The sequence below is a fragment of the Anabas testudineus genome, chromosome 16 (assembly GCF_900324465.2).
Source record: "Anabas testudineus chromosome 16, fAnaTes1.2, whole genome shotgun sequence".
Taxonomy (NCBI): Eukaryota; Metazoa; Chordata; class Actinopteri; order Anabantiformes; family Anabantidae; genus Anabas; species Anabas testudineus.
In genome coordinates this window covers 12,262,863-12,284,985 of record NC_046625.1, presented here as the reverse complement: position 1 = coordinate 12,284,985, position 22,123 = coordinate 12,262,863, and the positions used below count along the sequence as shown (strand labels likewise).

The 22,123-nt window shown below is 39.7% G+C and overlaps 4 protein-coding genes and 1 long non-coding RNA gene across 7 annotated transcripts; 4 read left to right on the top strand and 1 right to left on the bottom strand.

The window, feature by feature from the left end:
• The first annotated feature begins 718 nt into the window (after window positions 1–718).
• Window positions 719–5,404, top strand: rbm12bb (RNA binding motif protein 12Bb). Its single transcript, XM_026373236.1, has 2 exons — window positions 719–825; window positions 2,892–5,404. The coding sequence occupies exon 2, from the start codon at window positions 2,921–2,923 to the stop codon at window positions 4,793–4,795; it is 1,875 nt and encodes a 624-aa protein (XP_026229021.1). The 5' UTR covers window positions 719–825; window positions 2,892–2,920; the 3' UTR covers window positions 4,796–5,404.
• Window positions 5,405–5,751: 347 nt separating this feature from the next.
• Window positions 5,752–9,425, top strand: gra (granulito). Of its 3 annotated transcripts, none has more exons than XM_026373239.1 (7): window positions 5,752–5,995; window positions 6,880–6,962; window positions 7,083–7,141; window positions 7,758–7,815; window positions 8,220–8,326; window positions 8,433–8,491; window positions 8,650–9,425. In XM_026373239.1, the coding sequence occupies exons 2-7, from the start codon at window positions 6,881–6,883 to the stop codon at window positions 8,675–8,677; spliced, it is 393 nt and encodes a 130-aa protein (XP_026229024.1). In that variant the 5' UTR covers window positions 5,752–5,995; window position 6,880; the 3' UTR covers window positions 8,678–9,425. The 3 variants fall into 3 exon arrangements, with proteins under 3 accessions (XP_026229024.1, XP_026229023.1, XP_026229025.1); XM_026373238.1 differs by having other exon boundaries at window positions 5,758–6,007; window positions 8,650–9,421; XM_026373240.1 differs by lacking the exon at window positions 5,752–5,995 and having other exon boundaries at window positions 6,872–6,962.
• A 762-nt stretch (window positions 9,426–10,187) lies between these two features.
• On the top strand, window positions 10,188–14,193 carry LOC113170917 (uridine phosphorylase 1-like). The gene is made up of 8 exons (XM_026373233.1): window positions 10,188–10,342; window positions 10,593–10,638; window positions 11,176–11,287; window positions 11,392–11,547; window positions 11,688–11,802; window positions 12,726–12,935; window positions 13,033–13,179; window positions 13,255–14,193. Exons 2-8 carry the CDS (start codon window positions 10,607–10,609, stop codon window positions 13,410–13,412), a joined length of 930 nt encoding a protein of 309 aa, XP_026229018.1. The 5' UTR covers window positions 10,188–10,342; window positions 10,593–10,606; the 3' UTR covers window positions 13,413–14,193.
• On the bottom strand, window positions 13,581–15,480 carry LOC113170920. Its single transcript, XR_003299670.1, has 2 exons — window positions 14,912–15,480; window positions 13,581–14,841 (listed from the first exon to the last, which is right to left on the bottom strand). It is a non-coding gene; the product is annotated as an uncharacterized LOC113170920 (long non-coding RNA).
• Window positions 15,481–16,750: 1,270 nt separating this feature from the next.
• upp1 (uridine phosphorylase 1) lies at window positions 16,751–21,812 on the top strand. Its single transcript, XM_026373234.1, has 8 exons — window positions 16,751–16,894; window positions 17,146–17,191; window positions 17,746–17,857; window positions 17,962–18,117; window positions 18,255–18,369; window positions 20,774–20,983; window positions 21,076–21,222; window positions 21,298–21,812. Exons 2-8 carry the CDS (start codon window positions 17,160–17,162, stop codon window positions 21,453–21,455), a joined length of 930 nt encoding a protein of 309 aa, XP_026229019.1. The 5' UTR covers window positions 16,751–16,894; window positions 17,146–17,159; the 3' UTR covers window positions 21,456–21,812.
• Window positions 21,813–22,123: the final 311 nt, after the last annotated feature.

The following is a 22,123-nucleotide window of genomic DNA, read 5'->3' as shown; positions in this document are numbered from 1 at the left end:
AGAGATTTAGAGTGCAATCCGTGGTCCTACAAGAAGGGAAAAGTACACGAAACTAAAACCACTATAACTGATCTATATTTCATTTTGACTTCTAATAGTTTCAGCCCCAGTGAGGATGGAGGATGCACGTTTGTTTTTATTTATCAATCAACGTCACGCAAAGGGCAGTAAACAATAAAGCGAAATCAAATCAAAAGGGGCGACCCCCATTTGGTTTTAACACTATCACATTGCTTTTCAGTATTTGGCATGTAAAGGGCACAGTAATGGAGTGGTTAGCACCGACACACGACAGGAAGAAGCTCTGACCTTGCTGAGGGTTTGTTTTTTAATGCCAACATCTAAGTCAACTCCCGGATCCACACTGGAACCCATATTTGCGGGATCTGGAGCTTTCCGTGTGTTTTTTCTCTGTGTACTGTGGTTTCCTCCAACAGCCACCAAAACATGGGGAATATATTAATTCATTATAAATTATTGGCGTCAATGGCGTCTGTTTGTGTGTCAGTCCTTCTATTAAATTGACCAGCGACAGACAGGTCATCATGACTGGAATGGAAAGAGAGATCATGTCAAATATCAGGCAAATGACAAACAGAAATATCTTTAGTTAAATATCTGCATGAAAGACGTTTAATGTCCAAAAACTATTAAAATGATACACACTCTGTACACTAGGTGGCGACAGGCACCTGTCACTTTGCAATCACAAGCGAAGAAGACGCGAGTACTTTGTATAGAATAACCACACGAAACCAAACAGAGTTGAGCTCAATTTATCCACCATTGTCGATTTTTGCGCGACACTGTGTGCTAGTCGCTTGTGTAAGTTTTATTGTTGGTTAGGTAGACATGTTGTGTTCATTATAGGGAAAACAGTCCCTTTGCTGCAGGTCAGTGGTGGTAGTTAAACGAGCTAATGCTGCTACAGCTACAGGCCTTGTCGCTACTTAGCTAGCCCTTAGCTAAGATCGACATTTTGTTCTCTGGCACGTTTAGGTTATGAATAGTTTACAGTTTAATGTGTTTTTATCGCTAAATATGACATAAAGTAGCACCTGCTGTGTGCGTTTGGAAGGGAAGCAGTGTTTTTTGGGTCACTTAAGCCGGCGTGGCGCTGCCTGTGGAGGAATTTATAGCTATACATGTTTGCACCAGGCGGATTTAACTAACGCTACATGGACGGCTTTGTCTAGTTTAATGTTGTGATGAGCGTCGATGTCAGGATTTGCTGTGCTGAGCAATTCACATCGACTGTTGCAATTTGATGGTTGTTTTGCAGAAGTCTGGAAACAAGCAGCTCGCCATGGCACATCGATTACTTAACGTCATCGTGGTGTGGTGATCTATTAAGGATGATGTGGTTCTGTGCCGTTTTACAGGGTATATTAGTGCTGAAATGTGAATAATTCCTGGTGGTCTGGTGGTGCAGACATGCTGAAGAAGGTCTGACGACAGAAAATCGCAATTCAACGCAATATTTAAGAAAGAGGAAGTACTTCAAATTACTGTCACTTTCACAATGGAAATGGTAGGCAGCAACTGTCACGATGAATTGTGCCAAGAAGTTTTCTGCTATATCCGTTTGGGCAACTGAGGAGGAAAACGGTGGTGAGGCAAGCAGAGAGACTGGGAAAAGAGGATGCTGCTGCTATCTGATAAACCAGACATGGCGATCTACAACAATGAATGGAACATTTCTGAACTACTGTTGGAGGAGTTGGACTAAAGTAGCAATGCTTTGGAATAACCTTTATGGGTCACATGTTGTGCATAGGTTATTTTATGCACTAAATCAGAATTGGGCATTAATGCAAATGTTTATTGTAGCAAGTGACTCACCTATGCATTCAGTTGTGACATTTTAAAGAATTGTGCATCACATCATAAAGACATTGGTTGCATATTTTGAAAATAATGCTGCTGAAAGGCGTAAGAAGAAAGCAGTTGACACTACTATGGTCCTTAAACACATGGAGTGTTTTGAAGGAACGAAGGAGAGCAGGGCTGAAATTAACAATAACCACAATTTTGTCTTACTGTGCATGTGGTTAAGAAGCATTTCTTGTGTGTCACGTTTTTAAGCTATATATTGTATCACTTGTATAGAAGTGATGGATTGAAGCTGTCTTGGTTAGATTAGCTGGTACTAATATAGGAGGTACAATTTGTAGATATTATACCATGATAACTGGTGTATTGTCCTTGGTTGCATCCTATCTGTTTCGAAGTCTGTATATTAAGCGTGTGTTTATGAAGGTTCAATAAGGCTTCCCTATTTCAAAGATATTTCCAAATACAGCGGAGAAATACTTTTGTGGAGTTCAAGCCTGGTTTTATTGAACATATTGTTGGCTGAATAAGTGGAAATACTGTGTTGAAGACTACAATTTTCTACCTGCCATTGTGATGTTCAACACCTGGATGCAGTGTTTATTTTGAGGGAAAGGTTGTAACGATAAAATTACGAATGCAGAATCCTCTGCAGATTGTTGTGTTGTGGGAGGTGATGCACATTCACTCCATTAAAGAGGATGCAGTATCACTGGTTGTTTTAGGTAGCTTTTTAAACTGAGGTACTATAGTTTTCAGGTGTGCACTGTTGTATTGAAAATGATCTGATTGTGTCTTTTGAGCGGTTAAGAAGTCTTGGGTGAATTTTAACATAATGTGACCAAAACTAAAATTTGGTTTGGAAAAGGAGCTTCCTGTTTTTAAGAACGGCTGTTGTGAGCATTGATCAAAATGGTGACTCTAGTCTGTGATGTTCTTTATCTCACACTGCTGTTCGGTTTCAGGGGGTGTTTTATTGCCAGGAATGCCAAGAAACTGACGCCGAGCTTGAGAAGTTCTGTTGGCAATAATGCTGTTCTATACCCTTCTGTCTGCAGGTCCTGTTGTTGTTGCTGTGTTCTGCAGCATGGCAGTCGTCATCCGTTTACAGGGACTGAGAATCTCAGCAGGTTCTGAGGATATTCGCAAGTTCTTCACTGGTCTCAAAATTCCGGATGGAGGGGTGCATATAATTGGGGGAGAGCGAGAGGAAGCTTTTATTATCTTTGCTTCAGATGAAGATGCAAGAAGAGCCATGACACGGTCAGGTGGTAACATTAAGGGGTCACCTGTTAAATTGCTCCTAAGTAGTAAAGCAGAGATGCAAAACATGCTTGAAAGAAGTACAAAAAATATTGATCTGGATCAGAAGAAGCCATTTGAGGACAATGCAAGACGTGCAAGAAGATCTTTGGATCCTGAGGAGGGTAGGAGGTCAAGTAGATCGGTTCACGTCCCTCCCCTCCAGCACCAGAGGACTTCAGACAATAACAATGGCTTCTCGTTTCTGTTTCTCAAGGGATTGCCTTTCTCTGTAACTGAAAATGAAGTACACGATTTTTTCAGTGGTTTACTTGTTGATGAAATAATCCTATTGAAAAATGCAAATGGCTCAAACAATGGGACGGGTCTAGTCAAATTTGCAACAAGAGAGGATGCAATTGAAGGCCTGAAGAGAGATAGAAGATATATTGGGTCACGGTATATTGAGGTTTCCAGGGCAACAGCAGAAGATTGGCGCCGGGCTATTGGTAGATTGTCAGTCAACAGGGATGACCACTTGATGAGGGAGAGATCACCTATTCGTAATCAAAGGAATCTACCATATCAGGTCAAGTCCCAATCACCTTTGGCACAGAGGCCCATTGCACCATCTGATGAAGAGTACTGTGTTTTGTTGGAGAATTTGTCTTACGCTGTGGAAAAAGAAGACATAAAGAAGCTTTTTCGTTACGCAAACCTTCAGGATGACCAGATCTTGCACTTAAATGATGTTGATGGGAAAAGAACTAGATCTGCATTTGTTCTGTTCAAAAGTCTGCGTGACTACTGTGATGCCATAGCTCAAGAAAAAATGCAATTATTCAACCGATGTGTTAATACCCGGCCAATTTCAAGAGAGAATATGATCACACTTCTTGAGTCTCAGAGCATAGATGTTCGACCTTCTAGAAATTCTGAAAAGTTACAGGAGAGACCCTCATCTTACCAAAGTGATTCTTACGATTCTGAGAAAAAGTGTCTGTTTGTGCAGAATCTGCCATTTGATGTGCGGAAAGTTGAAATCATAGACTTCTTCCACGGGTTTAATATCACAGAGGACAAGGTATTCCTGCTGCATGACTATAAAGGTGCAGGCATTGGGAAGGCTTTGGTTCTCTTTCAGTCTGGGGCAGAGGCAAAGGAGGCATTCTCTCTCAATGGGCGACGATTTCTTGGGTCTGAAGTCGTACTGAAATGTATTTCACATTCTGAGATGCAGCAGTTGGGTTTTGAGCCATCAACGGGGCAGGAGCCACTTCTACGAGAGAAACGTTACTCAGACAGGAGCAGCGGGGCATCCTATCGCCCTGGTGAAACTGGGTACACTGATGTTGGGATTCCTCGTGTTGGCAGTATACCAGCGACAAATGCTCATGGAGGTGGTGATTATGAGCCTTATGAAGTAGATGGTGGTGCACCACGTGACAGGGGTAATGGCATCTCATTGCAACGTTTTGATGGTCCTACCTGCGTGAGGTTGGTCAACTTACCATTCCAAATCAGAAGTGAAGAAATCTATGACTTTTGTTATGGATATCAGATTATTCCTGGCTCGGTCTCACTGCAGTTTGACCAGACTGGAAATCCTAAAGGCTCTGCAACAGTAGTATTTCAGTCTCGCCAGGAGGCATTAACGGCAATTAGGGAACTGAGTGGAAGACCAATAGGTCCAAGAAAAATACAGCTGCTATTTGTTTGAAAGTGGCGTTACTTTTAATGGCAACATGTATTAGGTATCTGTTTTGTACATAAACATAATTTTAATGCAAAGATGATTTAGGTTTAGATGTTTGTATTTTCTTTTTTCTTTTTTTGTTAATCTGAGGTGCGTTTACAGAACTATAAATTTAGCAATATATTTTATTTTGTGATTACCAGACAATTCTAAGAATCTGTTGAGTAAATATGAGATTTATATACAATACGCATCTTGAAATTCTTGAGTTTTGATTTTGTAATAGGAATAGTTAAATTCATCTTGCTACATTTTGTGGGAAATTGTACATTTTGTTTTACTGTGTTGTATGATTGTTATCAAAATACATACATGTTTGTCAGTTTTTCTCCCAACTTGCCACTTAAACTGCCAATAAATGCCAACAAATTTTCTTTAAAGGATACTACTAATCACCAATGACAATAAATCTGTTACTGTTATGTTTTAATAGGGTAGTTTCTTTAGTTTTTTTTTAAACCTGTTCATGATTGAAGATTACATTGGGGTGTAAAGTATTTGCCTTAATAGAAATCTGTTGGTCCAAGGGGGATGATCACTGTGACAATCTGTAATATATTTTTTAAATACTAAGCTGACTTGTTCTTTTCTCACATCCTGAAGAAAAAGGTTCAATAGGCTAGCCATCCTCAAGAACTAGTTTTACACTGCACTTTTATTCGGCTAATGCTTTTTCACTATGTACAGAATAGGCTTGTCCTGTGCTGAACATGTAAGTTATTAACCTAACCTAACAAAATGCATACATAGAGACATTACATAGTAAATTCAGGTGCATGAAATTTTTCAGTAAGTATATATAATTCAAGTTTTAACATTTTAGCAGTCCTGGAAAGACCTTTACACCTGAATGAAATAGGCCACAACATTAATGCCATCTAGTGGCTGCGTGTGGATTTGTGTAGCTGATCCTTATCCACTACGACATGGAAACCGTCAGATGGTTTTAAAGTTGTAGCTGACACTTGGTGTATATAGCTTATCGTCTTTGTAACATGATAATGTACTTTATATAAAATAAGCGAAGTTTGAAAGTTATTCCTTTTTTCTTATGTTGTGAGTTTGCATACTTTATTGTGAAAAGTTACCGGAAGTAGAGGTTTTTCTTTGACCAGGATGACATCGTTCAGACGAGCAGGCAGAAAACCACGCTGAAGAACAATTGTATGAGAGCAGGTGAATAATTAAACATAATACATCTTCTCTAGGAGTTAAAATGACACCGACGAAAATTTGCAGCATCTCATATTAATATTAATGTTATCCTGTGTGACCAGTGTTGCTAGCTAGAGCGATGATTTCAAGTTGAAACTTTTGCATCGCTGTAAAATTCAACTTGTCCTCCGTTAAAATGTTTTGTAGTGTGTCTTTTCTTTTTCCTTTTTACTGCGTTGACTGTTGTAAGTGGAAACCGTGTATGGTTTAATGGTTAATCTGTAGACACGGTTCAGACCTAAACACTGGTTGATAAACGATAACCGAACTGAACCGCTAACGTTAACGGCAGGCTAACGTTACACTTTCACTGACGTCTACCGTGAGGCACTAAACAGCTGACCACCTGTTTTCCAAAATATATCTAAAGTTAAGGTAGAAGTAAAGTTTTAGAATAGTTTTCTATCACCGGTTTTCATAGATCTGTTATTTTACAGTTGAACTTGTGAATAAGAGGGTAAGGGCCAAATTCAGTGGTTGGTGTCACGATAAAAAAAATCCACAAATGTCCACGTTAGCTTTTCTGCTACAGCCAACTTGGGGTGGGACATCCCGAGCCAGTCTCTGCTAATGCTTTGTCTAGCATTTTGGTTTTTTTAGGCAAGCAACATGAAATGAAAAAACAATATTTATGACAATTAATACAGGAGGAAGGGGTTTTGGCCCACTACAGCACCCCCAAGGTTTACCAACCCCATTTCGGATAGCATAAAAAAGTACTACATCAACACATTAGCAATGTCTGCCTGTATTAATACAGCATCTCTACATATCATGGTAACCAAGGCTTACAGATTATAGTAGAGACCTTACTTAAAGCTTATTGACACTAGAATGGAGGTATCAAGGAGAAGAGTCCTCCAAAAACACCTGGAGCCTGCAAGACCCCTGCGCCGCTGCATCCATGTCAACATTGGTAAGCAATCACCAAGGCACCATTTAGTAAAACCTAAAGGGTCAGCGTGACTGTGTACTCTTATTTAATGAAGTGCAGATATGTCAATTTTGTACTTTTTTTGTTCAATGCTTTATTTAGAGCCCAGAACTAGTGCCGCTACATGTGCACAGGCACTGAGAGAGGAAGTGGATCAAGAGGTAAGAAAATATATTTTTCCAACAAATGTTTTTCATTACCAGATATTTTATCTTTCTATTAATCATCAGTAAAGCAAAGTGTATGTTTTATGTGATATGAGGTTTATTTTCTGATTGCAATTAAGGAAATATATAAAGTAAACAAGAGGCACTCATCCCAAAAGTTTTCTGTGTAACAAACAAGGCGCCGCCATTGCCATAAAGTGAAACAGACTGAATTTCAGTACTACACATGATGATAAATTCTGAGCCTTAAAGTATAGGTTAATGGTTTTTCAAGTCTTACTTACCCATTTGAACAGTGAAACAGTTTTTGCTTCTTCCTGTTCCTGCCTTACTAACATTATTGCTATTTAAGCAACGGGGAACTACTAACTACTACTAGAATTACTAAGAAACTGAGTGAGAGTTTATCACTAAACAAATATATAATGATGATTAATTCTTTGTGTCAGATAATTTTGATAAGCAGGAGTACATGAGGCAGTAACCAAACCAATACTCAGTACTGGGATCAGAAGCGGTGCATTCTACATTTTTCTAATTAAATGACTTACCATTAAAAAAAAAGATTGAATTTTTAATTAAAGTAACTTTCTGACTTTGTGCTTTATAGACTAATGTTGGCATAGAGCAGTTCTACAAGATAGTCAACATGCACAAACAGACGCAAGGTAAGACTCAAAATGTTTTAAAAGTGGGTCAGTAAATTGGTCAAGTAATGTGACAGTGAAGAGGGGAGAGTATGCAAAAGTTAAAATAAAACAAATAAAGTTTAAATAAAAATCAATACAGAGCAAAAGAGGGTGATGGTGGATGTCAGCTGCAGGAAGGAAGAGAATAAATGACCATGTAGAAAAGTTTTTATAGCTAAGAAGGACCAGGTGAACAACACATTCAAACAGCAGATGGAGCGTCAGTGACATGTGACAACTGCTTAAATCTGTCTCTTTTATTTGGAGGAAGGTTTTTTTTAACATTTTATACTGTGATGATTAATTGGGTGTCATAACATATTTTTTTCATATTTCATTTACTTGAACTCTTATAACTTAGATTGTAATCTGCATTTTTGTAGGCAGAATATCTTACACAAGGGATTTTTTGATTGGGTTGGCCAATTGTCCTGCATCCAGGGAGAAGCCAGAATTCTTGCCAGAGCACCCTATAGTCTTAACGGAGGCAGTAAGTTATTATTTGTATTACATTTTATGGCATTGTGGTCTAAGTGGTCGGAATAGTAAAAAGCGTGCTGTTTGAACTAAATTCTGTTTTTATACTCTATTAATAGAGAGATCCTGGGCACCTAAGGCTTCATGAGCTGATGTTGAGTGATGGAAAAGAAGAAATGTGAGTTTAACATCATACAATTATTTTGACTTTGTAAAAGCCCAGTGCTGTATCAGTATCATTGTCTTATTACAGATTTTATTATGGGGGCACTTTTTACTTTGTTAAATTCAGTAAGACTTTAAAAATAATTTGCCAATATATTTTTGTTTTTTTAGGTCAGCAGAGAGGCTTCACTCACCTTAAGTAATTTGCACAGGTGTTCATTATTTATGCAAAGAGTGTTTTTTTTTCTTGTTATATTTAATTTAACTTATACATGTTTATCATTTTGAGTGCGAGTGATAACCGTTTGAAGTGAAGTTGAACCAAGTCGTAATCCTTAAACATCACACTTGATTTGTTTGAGTATTACTTTTGCTTGCATTTTGTGCTGTTTAATATTTTGGGTGTAGAAGTGTTTATATTGTATAATAATATGAATGGCTGCTTGTCACCTTTGGCAGCTATGTTTAATTTCAAGAAATCATGGCAAAATTGCCATTTTATGCAAATTCATCATCATTCTTTGCACTGGAGTCATAAGACAAACCCTATGCGGGTCTACAGTGATCAAACTGATGCTTTTCATCAGCATCATCATTGTGCTTTAACATGTCCTACTCAACATGTTAATATCTTTTCTCATAAAGGACCATTTGACTCAAAATTGTGGTGTGTTGATAATTTCTTTCTGGAATGTAATGAAAACATAAAGTTGCAATAATGAATATGTCTATATCAGCAATGTGTAATGAAAAGGATAAAGGTCATAGTGACCAACACAGTAAAACATCACTCTCTTCAACCCCCCCCTTGATGGAGTATTTTTGTTTCTCCATACCCGAGGCAGATATGAGTCATTAGTTGAGCTGCTGACTTGAATGCAATCATTGCAGCCTTTTACCAAAATCTGCACTCAGCCACATTGAGTTGCAAGTTTTACCATGGCTGGTCTCGGGAGTAGTTGATGTGATACCCTACTTTAATTGAGGTGAAGATATCCATACCCAAAAGCTGGATGTGCTTGCTATCCAGGTTCAGCTGAAGTGGCTTGATAAGCACCAGAGTGCCAACCTATGACTGTATCATTCTGCTAACTGCTACATTTTGAAGAGATGCCAAAATAACAAAATGCTTGAATTCATCTATGGTACAAAACTGTCGATCCTGGAGAGGAGCGTGATGATTGATTGATTCTTTTATTGGAGGAATACCAACCTGGTCTCAGTGGTGGGAAAACAACTAAGTACACTTATTGAAATACCATAAGTACAATTAGAAGTAGGACTTTATTCCATTTTGTGTTGCTTTATACATTTGGTTCAGTTAGATTGAAATATGTTATTAGACAATGTCAATGTAATTACTACTATGTTTACACTTTAACACATCAGTACTGAAATACTGTATAATCTAATGATACAAACTATGTCATTCTTAAATTAGCCAGTATCTAATAATAAAGTATAACGGGGTTTCCTTTTACTACTTTAAGTATAGTTTGATGCTCATACTTTTGGACTTAACTTTTTCTTCTAACAGGTTGTTTTTACAGTTTGGTAATGCACGAGTTGAAGATCTGGGTGCTTCTCCCACTACTGTGTGACTCGGGCCACTATTGGGAAGACTTTTTAAAGTACTGTATGTAGTAACTTGGTAATCATAGACACAGTCTGTCAGCCTTACTCGTGATCAAGCTGGATTATGGCGCTGCATGCGCAGTGACATTTTCAAGGTTTCACTTTTACTACGTGGCCAATTCGTCACTCTGGGCTGGCTTTGGCTTTGGCCTAAGTTAGACTGCGTTCAGAGCATTCATTAAATTGGCAGAGACTAAAGTAGCGGTAAAACACCAGATACATTTCGAAGGTAAATATCAAACAGCCGTTTTCTCTTGTAACCTTTGGCTCAGTCTGACCTGTTTTACGCGCAGCGACACCTCAAAATGTGCTGAGGCGCTTATAAAGTGGCAAATACGATGTTTTTTAGTTTCACTTAGTTTTTCCTTTAGACCAGTTCGTCTACATGTGGAAGAAAAGACGCACACCTGACTAAGTGAAACATTCAGCTGTTCAGGATTCAGGATACTGCTTAATAAATCATATTTGTTCCAACACAGCTGTTTTCAGGAACATGGACTCGAAGGACCAGAAACAAAAAGGAAGGTGAGATGTTTTTATCAAATACCAAATTAATAAAATTCCGAGCCTTTTATATACCTATGCATATTTTCGTGAGCTTACTACAAGTTCCCCTTTGTTATTCGCAAAAGGAAAAAGATAATTTGCCAAAATATTTGCCAACTTGTGAAATGAGGAAACTAACGGGTGTGTCAGGAGGTCTTTAATATGTCTCCTAAAAATCCCGATTTTTTATTTCTACAGTGTACTTATAGCGAGCTTTTATGCCTGTATCACCTGCAAATCATTACACATTATATAATGTAACCTACTATCCAAGCTTAACATGAGCGGCTTCAATATAAAACCAGCGCTGTTCATTATATCCATTGGTTTTAATGCATTCCTGTGCAGTGACTGTACAGTAGTTCTTCTTAGATCTTTTGATTCAGCTAAACCGACCCAGCCTGGTTTCAGATTTCGTATTTGTTCAGTGAATAAACAACACAAATGGCACAAAATGGCAGTTCAGTCACATTATTGATTCAGCACAAATCTGGTTGTTTTTTTTCCTCCTTTAAGCCAAGCTTTTGTGCACAACCCACATCTGGATGCCCTGAAGGAAGACTTCCTCTACCACTTCGATCTAGGAACTGGAACACACGACCTGCCAGCCATGTTTGGAGATGTCAAAGTAATGGCATTTTAATAAAAGTCCTATTCTTACCATACTAAATATCCCATTGCTAATAAGTGTTACAGAGTAAATATACCTAATTTGCGTGTGATTTCTTTCAGTTTGTGTGTGTTGGGGGCAGTGCTCTGAGAATGAAATCATTCAGTGAATACATTGCTGGTGAGCTTGGCATAAAAGACCCAGCATCAGGAACAAATATTTGTGCTGGAACGGACCGCTATGCCATGTACAAAGCTGGCCCTGTGCTGTCTGTCAGTGTAAGTAAAAATGTAATTTGTTAATTCATTTTTGTAAACAAATGCTGTAGCACCATTACAACACAAAGTTACTGTGCAGGTTGTTAAAATTAAGTTCGATTAGAAAATAGTTTGCAAAATGTTTGTGCTTTATTTTTTAGCATGGGATGGGCATCCCGTCTATGGCCATAATGTTGCACGAGCTAATGAAGCTCCTCTACCATGCAAAGTGCAAAGATGTTACAGTGATTCGCATTGGGACATCAGGTGGCATAGGTGAGCTTATTATTTATATATTATATAATAGTTATAGGAATGTTTTTGTCTGTGGATGTGAGTTTAAATGGTTGTCTCTATGTGTGGCCCTCTGGATCTGTGTCATAGGTGTTTTCTTGTGGATTAACAGCTCACATAAATAATTTTAGCATGGGTAAAGGGCATAGTGTGATTTGATAGCAAAGATTGTGTAGCTCTCTCCACGACAACAAAGGCACAGGTCGGTTCTTTGAAATGGGCGTTTGTTGCTTTCCTTCTTCAGTTTCTTAGTCACACCGTGAGAACTGTATTCATGAACAGTAGCTACAATAGCAATTAACACCTAGCATGTAGGAACGAAAAATAAAGACACTTTAGACAGATTAAACAAAGTACATAGACAAATACCTCGTTGGCCGCTTGTCATGAAAAGAGGTCCATAAGTCTTTGAGTCTCTTTGTGTGGTTTTGACTTCAGACGTAGACAACTTAAACTTTAAGTACAATATAGCAGAGTCTCTGCTCACCTGCAGTCCACGGAGCGCGAGCTCCCGCTAAACATCTAGAGTGTCGCGCGACACATTATATGCTAATGTGCCTTAATCACGTCAGAGCAAGAGTTTGGTGTACATAAGTATTAAATTACAGTAAATTATTATTTACATATTTACTTTTCAGTATAACTCCTTTATCAGATAACCATTTGAAACAAAAGCAAACAATCTGCACCAAACAATAAACTAATAACACCATGAACACAACACAGAGGCACTTACTGATGAGATGACATGGTAGAAGACGAATTGAACTCAATAGTGACTTCTGTAATATTTATTTGAAGCAAAAGGTTTAACATGTTTTTGTTTGGCTGATTTGTGTTTTTTTTTATTAGAAAATGAATAAGATACTAATTTATGTCACTTATGCCATTTTTTATTATTTCAGGACTTGAGCCTGGCACTGTTGTTGTCACCAAACAAGCTGTGGATACCACCTTCCAGCCCAGGTTTGAGCAGGTGATTCTGGGGAAGACTGTTGTCCGGGATACTCATCTGGACCAAAGCCTGGCTCAGGAGCTTTTGCAGTGCAGCAAGGACCTGAACCAGTTTGAGACAGTCATAGGCAACACCATGTGCACATTGGATTTCTATGAAGGTATGAGTTTTCATGTACAGACTAGTAGCCTAATTGGCATTAAACACCAGGTGTGGTTCTGATCTAATCCACCTTCTGTGTCTGATCAATCATCCAGGGCAAGCCCGTCTGGATGGGGCTTTCTGCTTCTACACTGAAAAGGATAAACAGGACTACCTGAGGAAAGTGTATGAAGCAGGAGTCAGCAATATTGAAATGGAATCATCAGTTTTTGCCGCCACGTGCAAGTTGAGTGGTGTGCGAGGTGAGAAAACACAGCTGGTAAACCTTTGTTTCCCACGTTAGCGAGTGTCTAACGTTCATCTCTTGTTGTGTAAAGGTGCTGTGGTTTGTGTGACGTTGCTGGATCGTCTGAAGGGGGATCAGATCAGCAGCTCCCACGAAGTTCTTCAGGATTACCAACAACGGCCTCAGATACTTGTTGGCTGCTACATTAAGAAGCAGCTGAAGGTCAAGGCAGGAGGTCGCCAGGTGTAACAGTCTCAAAGCGGGTACACAAGCAATATCTGTATACCTTCTCAAGAGAACCCAAAAACATAATAGCTTTAAACTGCTTTTAGTACTTGCAAAACTTTACCAAAACAAATAACCAAATAACCAAATGACAAATACGAAATTCTTAAAGATTGCACTCCGCTATAATTATACTTGAAATAGTTTATTCATATATCAAACTTTTTAAGTATTTTACTGAGCATTTAATGGAATGTAGCAGCCTATTGTTATCAAATATGTCTTAAATGAGATTGCCTTTTGTCCTACATAACATCCAAAATTCCTTATCTGTAAAACTTCAACTACCTAATGATTGGGAAGTCAGTGCTCACCTTACAGCCTAAACTCTTATCATAGACCTGTCACAGCAGAATTAGTGCAGGTGTAACTGATCAACTAGCACCTGACTTCATTCCTTAGAGGTGAGCAAATTCCAGGTTGGTGGTATTGAGTATACTGTCTGACTGGATTACAGGGACTCTTGATGGAACTGAGTCATGCTTAAGTCACGAGTCAAAATGTCTTGTGAGATTGGTCTGTCCACATGTTCCTGTTTCACTGACACACGCGTGTCCCTCTCATGACATTGATTACAAAACCGAACAAATATATAGATCACTTGTGTAAAGATACATATATTTTTTTATGATTGGATTTGTGTAATTTTAGTAAGTTTTTTCCTTTGACAACCAAACTGAAATGTATCTGTTTTGAGAAAATAAAATATGAATATCGTATTGCAAATAAAGCTTTGTAGCTCTGATGATGCACTATAGTGAAGAAGTGTACAGGTATCATTTGTTCCCCTGAACTGATGTTACTCCAAAACATCAGTGTCCAGAAATATCTGATCTGATGAGGTACAAGTTGGGTTTTTGTGAAGGGTCTTTTCCCCATAGGGCATGATACTGGACAGTGAGAATAACATAAGTGTCACTATTCCAACTGTCTTTAAAAAAGTAGAGCAGCCACAGTTAAGACGCAACTGTAAAATAGTATTATTTCTATTATTTGGTAATATTATAGGAAATGACATGCATTTTAAATCAATACATGCTTCTCATGTGGACTACTGCTATGTCTTATGTGTAGGTGCTTAGTTGTAGCCTACCCACAGGATATATTTTCAACAGTTATCGGCTGTATTGTCGTTTTCGATCATTGTAGACCCATTTCATTTTTTCCTAAAGTTGAGTAATGAAACACCTGTAGTTATGTCGTAGCTATATGGCGTCTCTACCTGAATTGCCAGCTGTAAGCCATCACAAACCTATGACCCACTTCCATAGCCAGAAACCACACAACACATGAATGCAAGTCAAATGAGGGTTTATTGACAAAAATGATGTGCAATGGAGGGGTCACAGGAGTCAGCAACTGGACAGGGCTGTCGTTAGGGGAATATGGTGGTCTAGGAGAGGAAACGGAGTTAAGGCCAATCTGTGGCTAGATCTTGCATAGTGTTAAAGGGGGTTACTCACGGGAGTCTTGATGAGCGATGGTCAAGGGGCATCGAGGAGTGAACCCATTAGGAGACTGTGAGGAGTTGTAGACTGTTGAATGGTGAACCGGAAGTGGCGGTGGCTTGTAGACTGGTGAATATGGTGGAGGTTCCAAGAAGGCCGACAGCAGAAAGAAGCACATGTTGACTGGGAACAGAGGATGAATGACATGGTTCAGTTTAACCAGGTTGAATCACAAGAAGGCAGTCCCAATGAATGCTGGATAGTATGTTTCCTCAGGTTGATGTGAGACTATCTGGCAAAGTGGAGAGGCACATGGAGCTGCAGGTGTGGTTAATGAGCAATCAGTAGTGAGGCAGGGAGGAGGAAAAACCAGAAACAAACAGGCAGGAGTCAGCTGGAATCATGACATGAACAGGGTATAGGTTCACAGTAGATGCTGAAAATCTTCCTGCGCGTCAGAGGGCGGAGGAGGGTCTTTTTGCGCGCACCCATACGCACCCACCTCTCGTCTGCCTTGCAGCCTTCTGCACACAGCTACAGCCTCCTTTACGGAGAAATACATCAGCCATGGCTAAAACAGCAACTGGTAAGCATGTTCACATCAGATATGTTAAAAACAGTGCGGTGCTGGATGGATCACAACGCGTGAACCTTGTGTATCTAGACAGCCAGCTAACAAAAATACAAGACTCCATATAGGGCTTGTTTTTCTTGTTTTTCTTGTTTTTACTGGAGTTGTAGTGAACTGAGGAGTACATTTCTCTCCGCTACACATCTATCTTTAACTTATCTCGTAACTGGAAGAAACAGAAAGAAACTAAATTAACAAATAATACATAACGTTACACATAGACTTGAATGAAGCTAATTCCGACAACATGCACACGTTATTTATCACAGGTAACAATTCTATTATTCTTCTAATGGATATAAACATGTTCATACTTAAAAAGACAAATATTTCCCAAGGCACAAACCTATAAAGCACATTTAGCATTTACATGAACTACTTCGTTTTACTGTGAAAACTGCTGTACCGGCGGAGAAATACATCAAAGATGTACTATTGAACACAGTGAAAAGAGCTCTCACTCTGCAACTGACTATCTTCACCAAGATCAACTGAAATACACAACTCTCACTCCAACAGGTTTTTAGAACGAATACTTTATAGCTGCCTTTGACACAACTTACTCTTATTCATTCATCACTCATGAACTAAACCATGAACTTATTCATGCTTTTGACTGAAAGGCACTACAATCACTGTATTCAAATGGCCTCCACAGTCTCCAGATCTCAATACAATACAGCGCCTTTGGGATGTGGTGGAACGGGAGATTCGCATCATGGATATGCAGCCGACAAATGCGCAGCAACTGCGTGATGCTATCATGTCAATGTGGACCAAAATCTCTGAGGAGTGTTTCCAATACCTTGTTGAATCTATGCCACGAAGGATTAATGCAGTTCTGAAGGCAAAAGGGGTCCAACCCGGTACTAGTAAGGTGTACCTAATAAAGTGGCCGGTGAGTGTCTAATCTAATGATATAATCTATGTCATTCTGAAATTAGCCAGTATCTAATAATGAAGTATAACGGGGTTTCCTTTTACTACTTTAAGTATAGTTTGATGCTCATACTTTTGGACTTAACTTTTTCTTCTAACAGGTTGTTTTTACAGTTTGGTAATGCACAAGTTGAAGATCTGGGTGCTTCTCCCACTACTGTGTGACTCGGGCCACTATTGGGAAGACTTTTTAAAGTACTGTATGTAGTAACTTGGTAATCATAGACACAGTCTGTCAGCCTTACTCGTGATCAAGCTGGATTATGGCGCTGCATGCGCAATGACATTTTCAAAGTTTCACTTTTACTACGTGGCCAATTCGTCACTCTGGGCTGGCTTTGGCTTTGGCCTAAGTTAGACTGCGTTCAGAGCATTCATTAAATTGGCAGAGACTAAAGTAGCGGTAAAACACCAGATACATTTCGAAGGTAAATATCAAACAGCCGTTTTCTCTTGTAACCTTTGGCTCAGTCTGACCTGTTTTACGCGCAGCGACACCTCAAAATGTGCTGAGGCGCTTATAAAGTGGCAAATACGATGTTTTTTTAGTTTCACTTAGTTTTTCCTTTAGACCAGTTCGTCTACATGTGGAAGAAAAGACGCACACCTGACTAAGTGTAACAATCAGGTGTTCAGGATTCAGGATACTGCTTAATAAATCATATTTGTTCCAACACAGCTGTTTTCAGGAACATGGACTCGAAGGACCAGAAACAAAAAGGAAGGTGAGATGTTTTTATCAAATACCAAATTAATAAAATTCCGAGCCTTTTATATACCTATGCATATATTCATGAGCTTACTACAAGTTCCCCTTTGTTATTCGCAAAAGGAAAAAGATAATTTGCCAAAATATTTGCCAACTTGTGAAATGAGGAAACTAACGGGTGTGTCAGGAGGTCTTTAATATGTCTCCTAAAAATCCGAAAGTCCCGATTTTTTATTTCTACAGTGTACTTATAGCGAGCTTTTATGCCTGTATAACCTACAAATCATTACACATTATATAATGTAACCTACTATCCAAGCTTAACATGAGCGGCTTCAATATAAAACCAGCGCTGTTCATTATATCCATTGGTTTTAATGCATTCCTGTGCAGTGACTGTACAGTAGTTCTTCTTAGATCTTTTGATTCAGCTAAACCGACCCAGCCTGGTTTCAGATTTCGTATTTGTTCAGTGAATAAACAGCACAAATGGCACAAAATGGCAGTTCAGTCACATTATTGATTCAGCACTGACCAGTCAATATCTGTTGTTTTTTTTCCTCCTTTAAGCCAAGCTTTTGTGCACAACCCACATCTGGATGCCCTGAAGGAAGACTTCCTCTACCACTTCGATCTAGGAACTGGAACACACGACCTGCCAGCCATGTTTGGAGATGTCAAAGTAATGGCATTTTAATAAAAGTCCTATTCTTACCATACTAAATATCCCATTGCTAATAAGTGTTACAGAGTAAATATACCTAATTTGCGTGTGATTTCTTTCAGTTTGTGTGTGTTGGGGGCAGTGCTCTGAGAATGAAATCATTCAGTGAATACATTGCTGGTGAGCTTGGCATAAAAGACCCAGCATCAGGAACAAATATTTGTGCTGGAACGGACCGCTATGCCATGTACAAAGCTGGCCCTGTGCTTTCTGTCAGTGTAAGTAAAAATGTAATTTAATTCATTTTTGTAAACAAATGCTGTAGCACTATTACAACACAAATTGACTGTGTAGGTTGTTAAAATTAAGTTCGATTAGAAAATAGTTTGCAAAATGTTTGTGCTTTATTTTTTAGCATGGGATGGGCATCCCGTCTATGGCCATAATGTTGCACGAGCTAATGAAGCTCCTCTACCATGCAAAGTGCAAAGATGTTACAGTGATTCGCATTGGGACATCAGGTGGCATAGGTGAGCTTATTATTTATATATTATATAATAGTTATAGGAATGTTTTTGTCTGTGGATGTGAGTTTAAATGGTTGTCTCTATGTGTGGCCCTCTGGATCTGTGTCATAGGTGTTTTCTTGTGGATTAACAGCTCAAATAAATAATTTTAGCATGGGTAAAGGACATAGTGTGATTTGATAGCAAAGATGTCAAGACATTGTAGAAGACGAATTGAACTCGATAGTGACTTCTGTAATATAGAGGTTAGTGACTGCAATGTGGTGGTAGGAGAGAGTGTAGCCAGACAGCACCACATGGTGGTGTGTAAGATGACTCTGGAGGTCAGGAAGAAGAAGAGAGGGAAGACGGAAAAGAAGACCAAGTGGTGGAAGCTAAAGAATGAAGAAACTTGTGAGGAATTCAGGAAGAAGTCGAGACAGGTTCTGGGTGGTCAGGATGAGCTTCCAGATGACTGGGAAACTACAGCAGAAGTTATCAGGGAAACAGGTAGGAAGGTGCTAGGTGTGTCAACTGGAAAGAGGAAAGAAGGTAAAGACACTTGGTGGTGGAATGAGGAAGTACAGAAATGCATCCAGAGGAAAAGGTTAGCTAAAAGGAAGTGGGATGTAGAAAGGACTGAGGAAAGTAGACAGGAGTACATGGAAGTGCAGCGTAGAGTGAAGAGGGAGGTGGCAAAGGCCAAACAGAAAGCTTATGGTGAGCTGTACGACAGGTTAGATACAAAGGAAGGAGAGAAGGACTTGTACAGGCTTGCCAGGCAGAGAGATAGAGATGGGAAGGACGTGCAACAGATAAGGGTGATTAAGGACAGAGATAGAAAGGTGCTAACAACCCAGCAGAGTGTGCAGAAAAGATGGAAGGAGTATTTTGAGGAGCTGACGAATGAGGAAAATGACAGGGAAAGAAGGGAGGAAGATGTGGATGTTGTGGAGCCGGAAATAGCAGAGATTCAAAAAGGATGAGGTTAGGAAGGCTCTGAAAAGGATGAAGAGTGGTAAAGGCTGTTGGTCCTGATGACGTACCTGTAGAGGTGTGGAAGTGCTTAGGAGAGACAGCAGTGGAGTTTCTAACCAGTTTGTTCAGTAGGATTCTAGAGAGTGAGAAGATGCCTGAGGAATGGAGGAGAAGTGTTCTGGTTCCGATCTTTAAGAACGAGGGTGACACACAGAACTGCAGAACACTGATGCCATTTTTGCTTTGAGAATGTTGATGGAAAAGTACAGAGATGGTCAGAAGGAGCTGCATTGTGTCTTTGTGGATTTAGAGAAGGCGTATGACAGGGTGCCGAGGGAGGAGCTGTGGTACTGTATGAGGTTGTCGGGAGTGGCAGAGAAGTACATTAGAGTAGTCCAGGACATGTATGAGAGAAGTATGACGGTGGGGAGATGTGCTGTAGGTCAGACAGAGGAGTTCAAGGTGGAGGTGGGACTACACCAAGGACCAGCTTTGAGTCCCTTTTTGTTTGCTATGCTGATGGACAGGCTGACAGATGAGGTCACACAGGAATCTCCCTGGACAATGATGTTTGCAGATGACATTGTGATTTGCAGTGAGAGTAGAGAGCTGGTGGAGGAACAGCTGGAGAGGTGGAGGTTTGCTCTGGAAAGAAGAGGCATGAAAGTCAGTCGTAGTGAGACAGAATACATGTGTCTGAACGAGAGGGATCCAGGTAGAAATGTTAGGTTACAGGGGGATGAGGTGAAGAAGGTGCAGGAGTTTAAGTACTTGGGGTCAACAGTTCAGTGTGATGGGGAGTGTGGAAAAGAGGTGAAGAGGAGAGTGCAGGCAGGTTGGAGCGGGTGGAGGAAAGTGTCAGGAGTGTTGTGTGACAGAATGTGTCAGCAAGACTCAAAGGAAAGGTGTACAAGACAGTGGTGAGACCAGCTCTGCTCTATGGGTTAGAGACGGTAGCAGTGAGAAAGAGACAAGAGGCTGAGATGGAGGTAGCAGAGATGAAGATATTGAAGTTCTCCTTAGGAGTGACCAGGTTAGACAGAATAAGGAACGAGCACATCAGAGGGACGGCTCACGTTGCCTGCGTTAGCAACAAAGTCAGAGAGGCCAGATTGAGAAGGTTTGGACATGTTCAGAGAAGGGATAGTGAATATATTGGTAGAAGGATGTTGGAGATGGAGCTGCCAGGCAGGAGGACAAGAGGACGACCAAAGAGGAGATATATGGATGTGATAACAGAGGACATGAGGTTGGCTGGTGTTAGGGTAGAAGATGCCCATGATAGAGTGAGGTGGAAAAGGATGATTCGCTGTGGCGAAGAAGTGACTTCTGTAATATTTATTTGAAACAAAAGGTTTAACATGTTTTTGTTTGGCTGATTTGTGTTTTTTTTTTTAGAAAATGAATAAGATACTAATTTATGTCACTTATGCCATTTTTTTGATTTCAGGACTTGAGCCTGGCACTGTTGTTGTCACCAAACAAGCTGTGGATACCACCTTCCAGCCCAGGTTTGAGCAGGTGATTCTGGGGAAGACTGTTGTCCGGGATACTCATCTGGACCAAAGCCTGGCTCAGGAGCTTTTGCAGTGCAGCAAGGACCTGAACCAGTTTGAGACAGTCATAGGCAACACCATGTGCACACTGGATTTCTATGAAGGTATGAATTTTCATGTACAGACTAGTAATTGGCATTAAACACCAGGTGTGGTTCTGATCTAATCCACCTTCTGTGTCTGATCAATCATCCAGGGCAAGCCCGTCTGGATGGGGCTTTCTGCTTCTACACTGAAAAGGATAAACAGGACTACCTGAGGAAAGTGTATGAAGCAGGAGTCAGCAATATTGAAATGGAATCATCAGTTTTTGCCGCCACGTGCAAGTTGAGTGGTGTGCGAGGTGAGAAAACACAGCTGGTAAACCTTTGTTTCCCACGTTAGCGAGTGTCTAACGTTCATCTCTTGTTGTGTAAAGGTGCTGTGGTTTGTGTGACGTTGCTGGATCGTCTGAAGGGGGATCAGATCAGCAGCTCCCACGAAGTTCTTCAGGATTACCAACAACGGCCTCAGATACTTGTTGGCTGCTACATTAAGAAGCAGCTGAAGGTCAAGGCAGGAGGTCGCCAGGTGTAACAGTCTCAAAGCGGGTACACAAGCAATATCTGTATACCTTCTCAAGAGAACCCAAAAACATAATAGCTTTAAACTGCTTTTAGTACTTGCAAAACTTTACCAAAACAAATAACCAAATAACAAATACGAAATTCTTAAAGATTGCACTTCGCTATATTTTTACTTGAAATAGTTTATTCATATATCAAACTTATAGACAAGGCATATAAACATATATTTTTTTATGATTGGATTTGTGTAATTTTAGTAAGTTTTTTCCTTTGAGAACCAAACTGAAATGTATCTGTTTTGAAAAAATACCAAAATGTGAATATCGTATTGCAAATAAAGCTTTGCAGCTCTGATGATGCACTATAGTAAAGACGTGTACAGGTATCATTTGTTCCCCTGAACTGATGTTACTCCAAAACATCAGTGTCCAGAAATATCTGATCTGATGAGGTACAAGTTGGGTTTTTGTGAAGGGCCTTTTCCCCATAGGGCAACTGCAACATGCAACTGTAAAATAGTATTATTTCTATTCTTATTCTGTAATATTATAGGAAATGACAAAGTAGATTGATGCTTTGCATTTCCAAAAATTACATGAAGGGTGCATTTGAATTGAATACATGCTTCTCAGGTGGACTACTGCTACAGTGAGGGGAAAAAATTATTTGAACCCCAGC

What these genes read in the sequence shown, in the direction of transcription:
- gra (XM_026373239.1), top strand. Translation starts at nt 6,881, where the DNA reads ATGGAGGTATCAAGGAGAAGAGTCCTCCAAAAACACCTGGAGCCTGCA. An exon ending in CTGCATCCATGTCAACATTG is followed by an intron (nt 6,963 to 7,082) that starts GTAAGCAATCAC and finishes TGCTTTATTTAG; the next exon opens with AGCCCAGAACTAGTGCCGCT. An exon ending in GAGAGGAAGTGGATCAAGAG is followed by an intron (nt 7,142 to 7,757) that starts GTAAGAAAATAT and finishes TGTGCTTTATAG; the next exon opens with ACTAATGTTGGCATAGAGCA.
- LOC113170917 (XM_026373233.1), top strand. Translation starts at nt 10,607, where the DNA reads ATGGACTCGAAGGACCAGAAACAAAAAGGAAG. An exon ending in CCATGTTTGGAGATGTCAAA is followed by an intron (nt 11,288 to 11,391) that starts GTAATGGCATTT and finishes GATTTCTTTCAG; the next exon opens with TTTGTGTGTGTTGGGGGCAG. An exon ending in TGGGACATCAGGTGGCATAG is followed by an intron (nt 11,803 to 12,725) that starts GTGAGCTTATTA and finishes TTATTATTTCAG; the next exon opens with GACTTGAGCCTGGCACTGTT.
- rbm12bb (XM_026373236.1), top strand. Translation starts at nt 2,921, where the DNA reads ATGGCAGTCGTCATCCGTTTACAGGGACTGAGAATCTCAGCAGGTTCT.
- upp1 (XM_026373234.1), top strand. Translation starts at nt 17,160, where the DNA reads ATGGACTCGAAGGACCAGAAACAAAAAGGAAG. An exon ending in TGGGACATCAGGTGGCATAG is followed by an intron (nt 18,370 to 20,773) that starts GTGAGCTTATTA and finishes TTTTGATTTCAG; the next exon opens with GACTTGAGCCTGGCACTGTT. An exon ending in CAAGTTGAGTGGTGTGCGAG is followed by an intron (nt 21,223 to 21,297) that starts GTGAGAAAACAC and finishes TGTTGTGTAAAG; the next exon opens with GTGCTGTGGTTTGTGTGACG.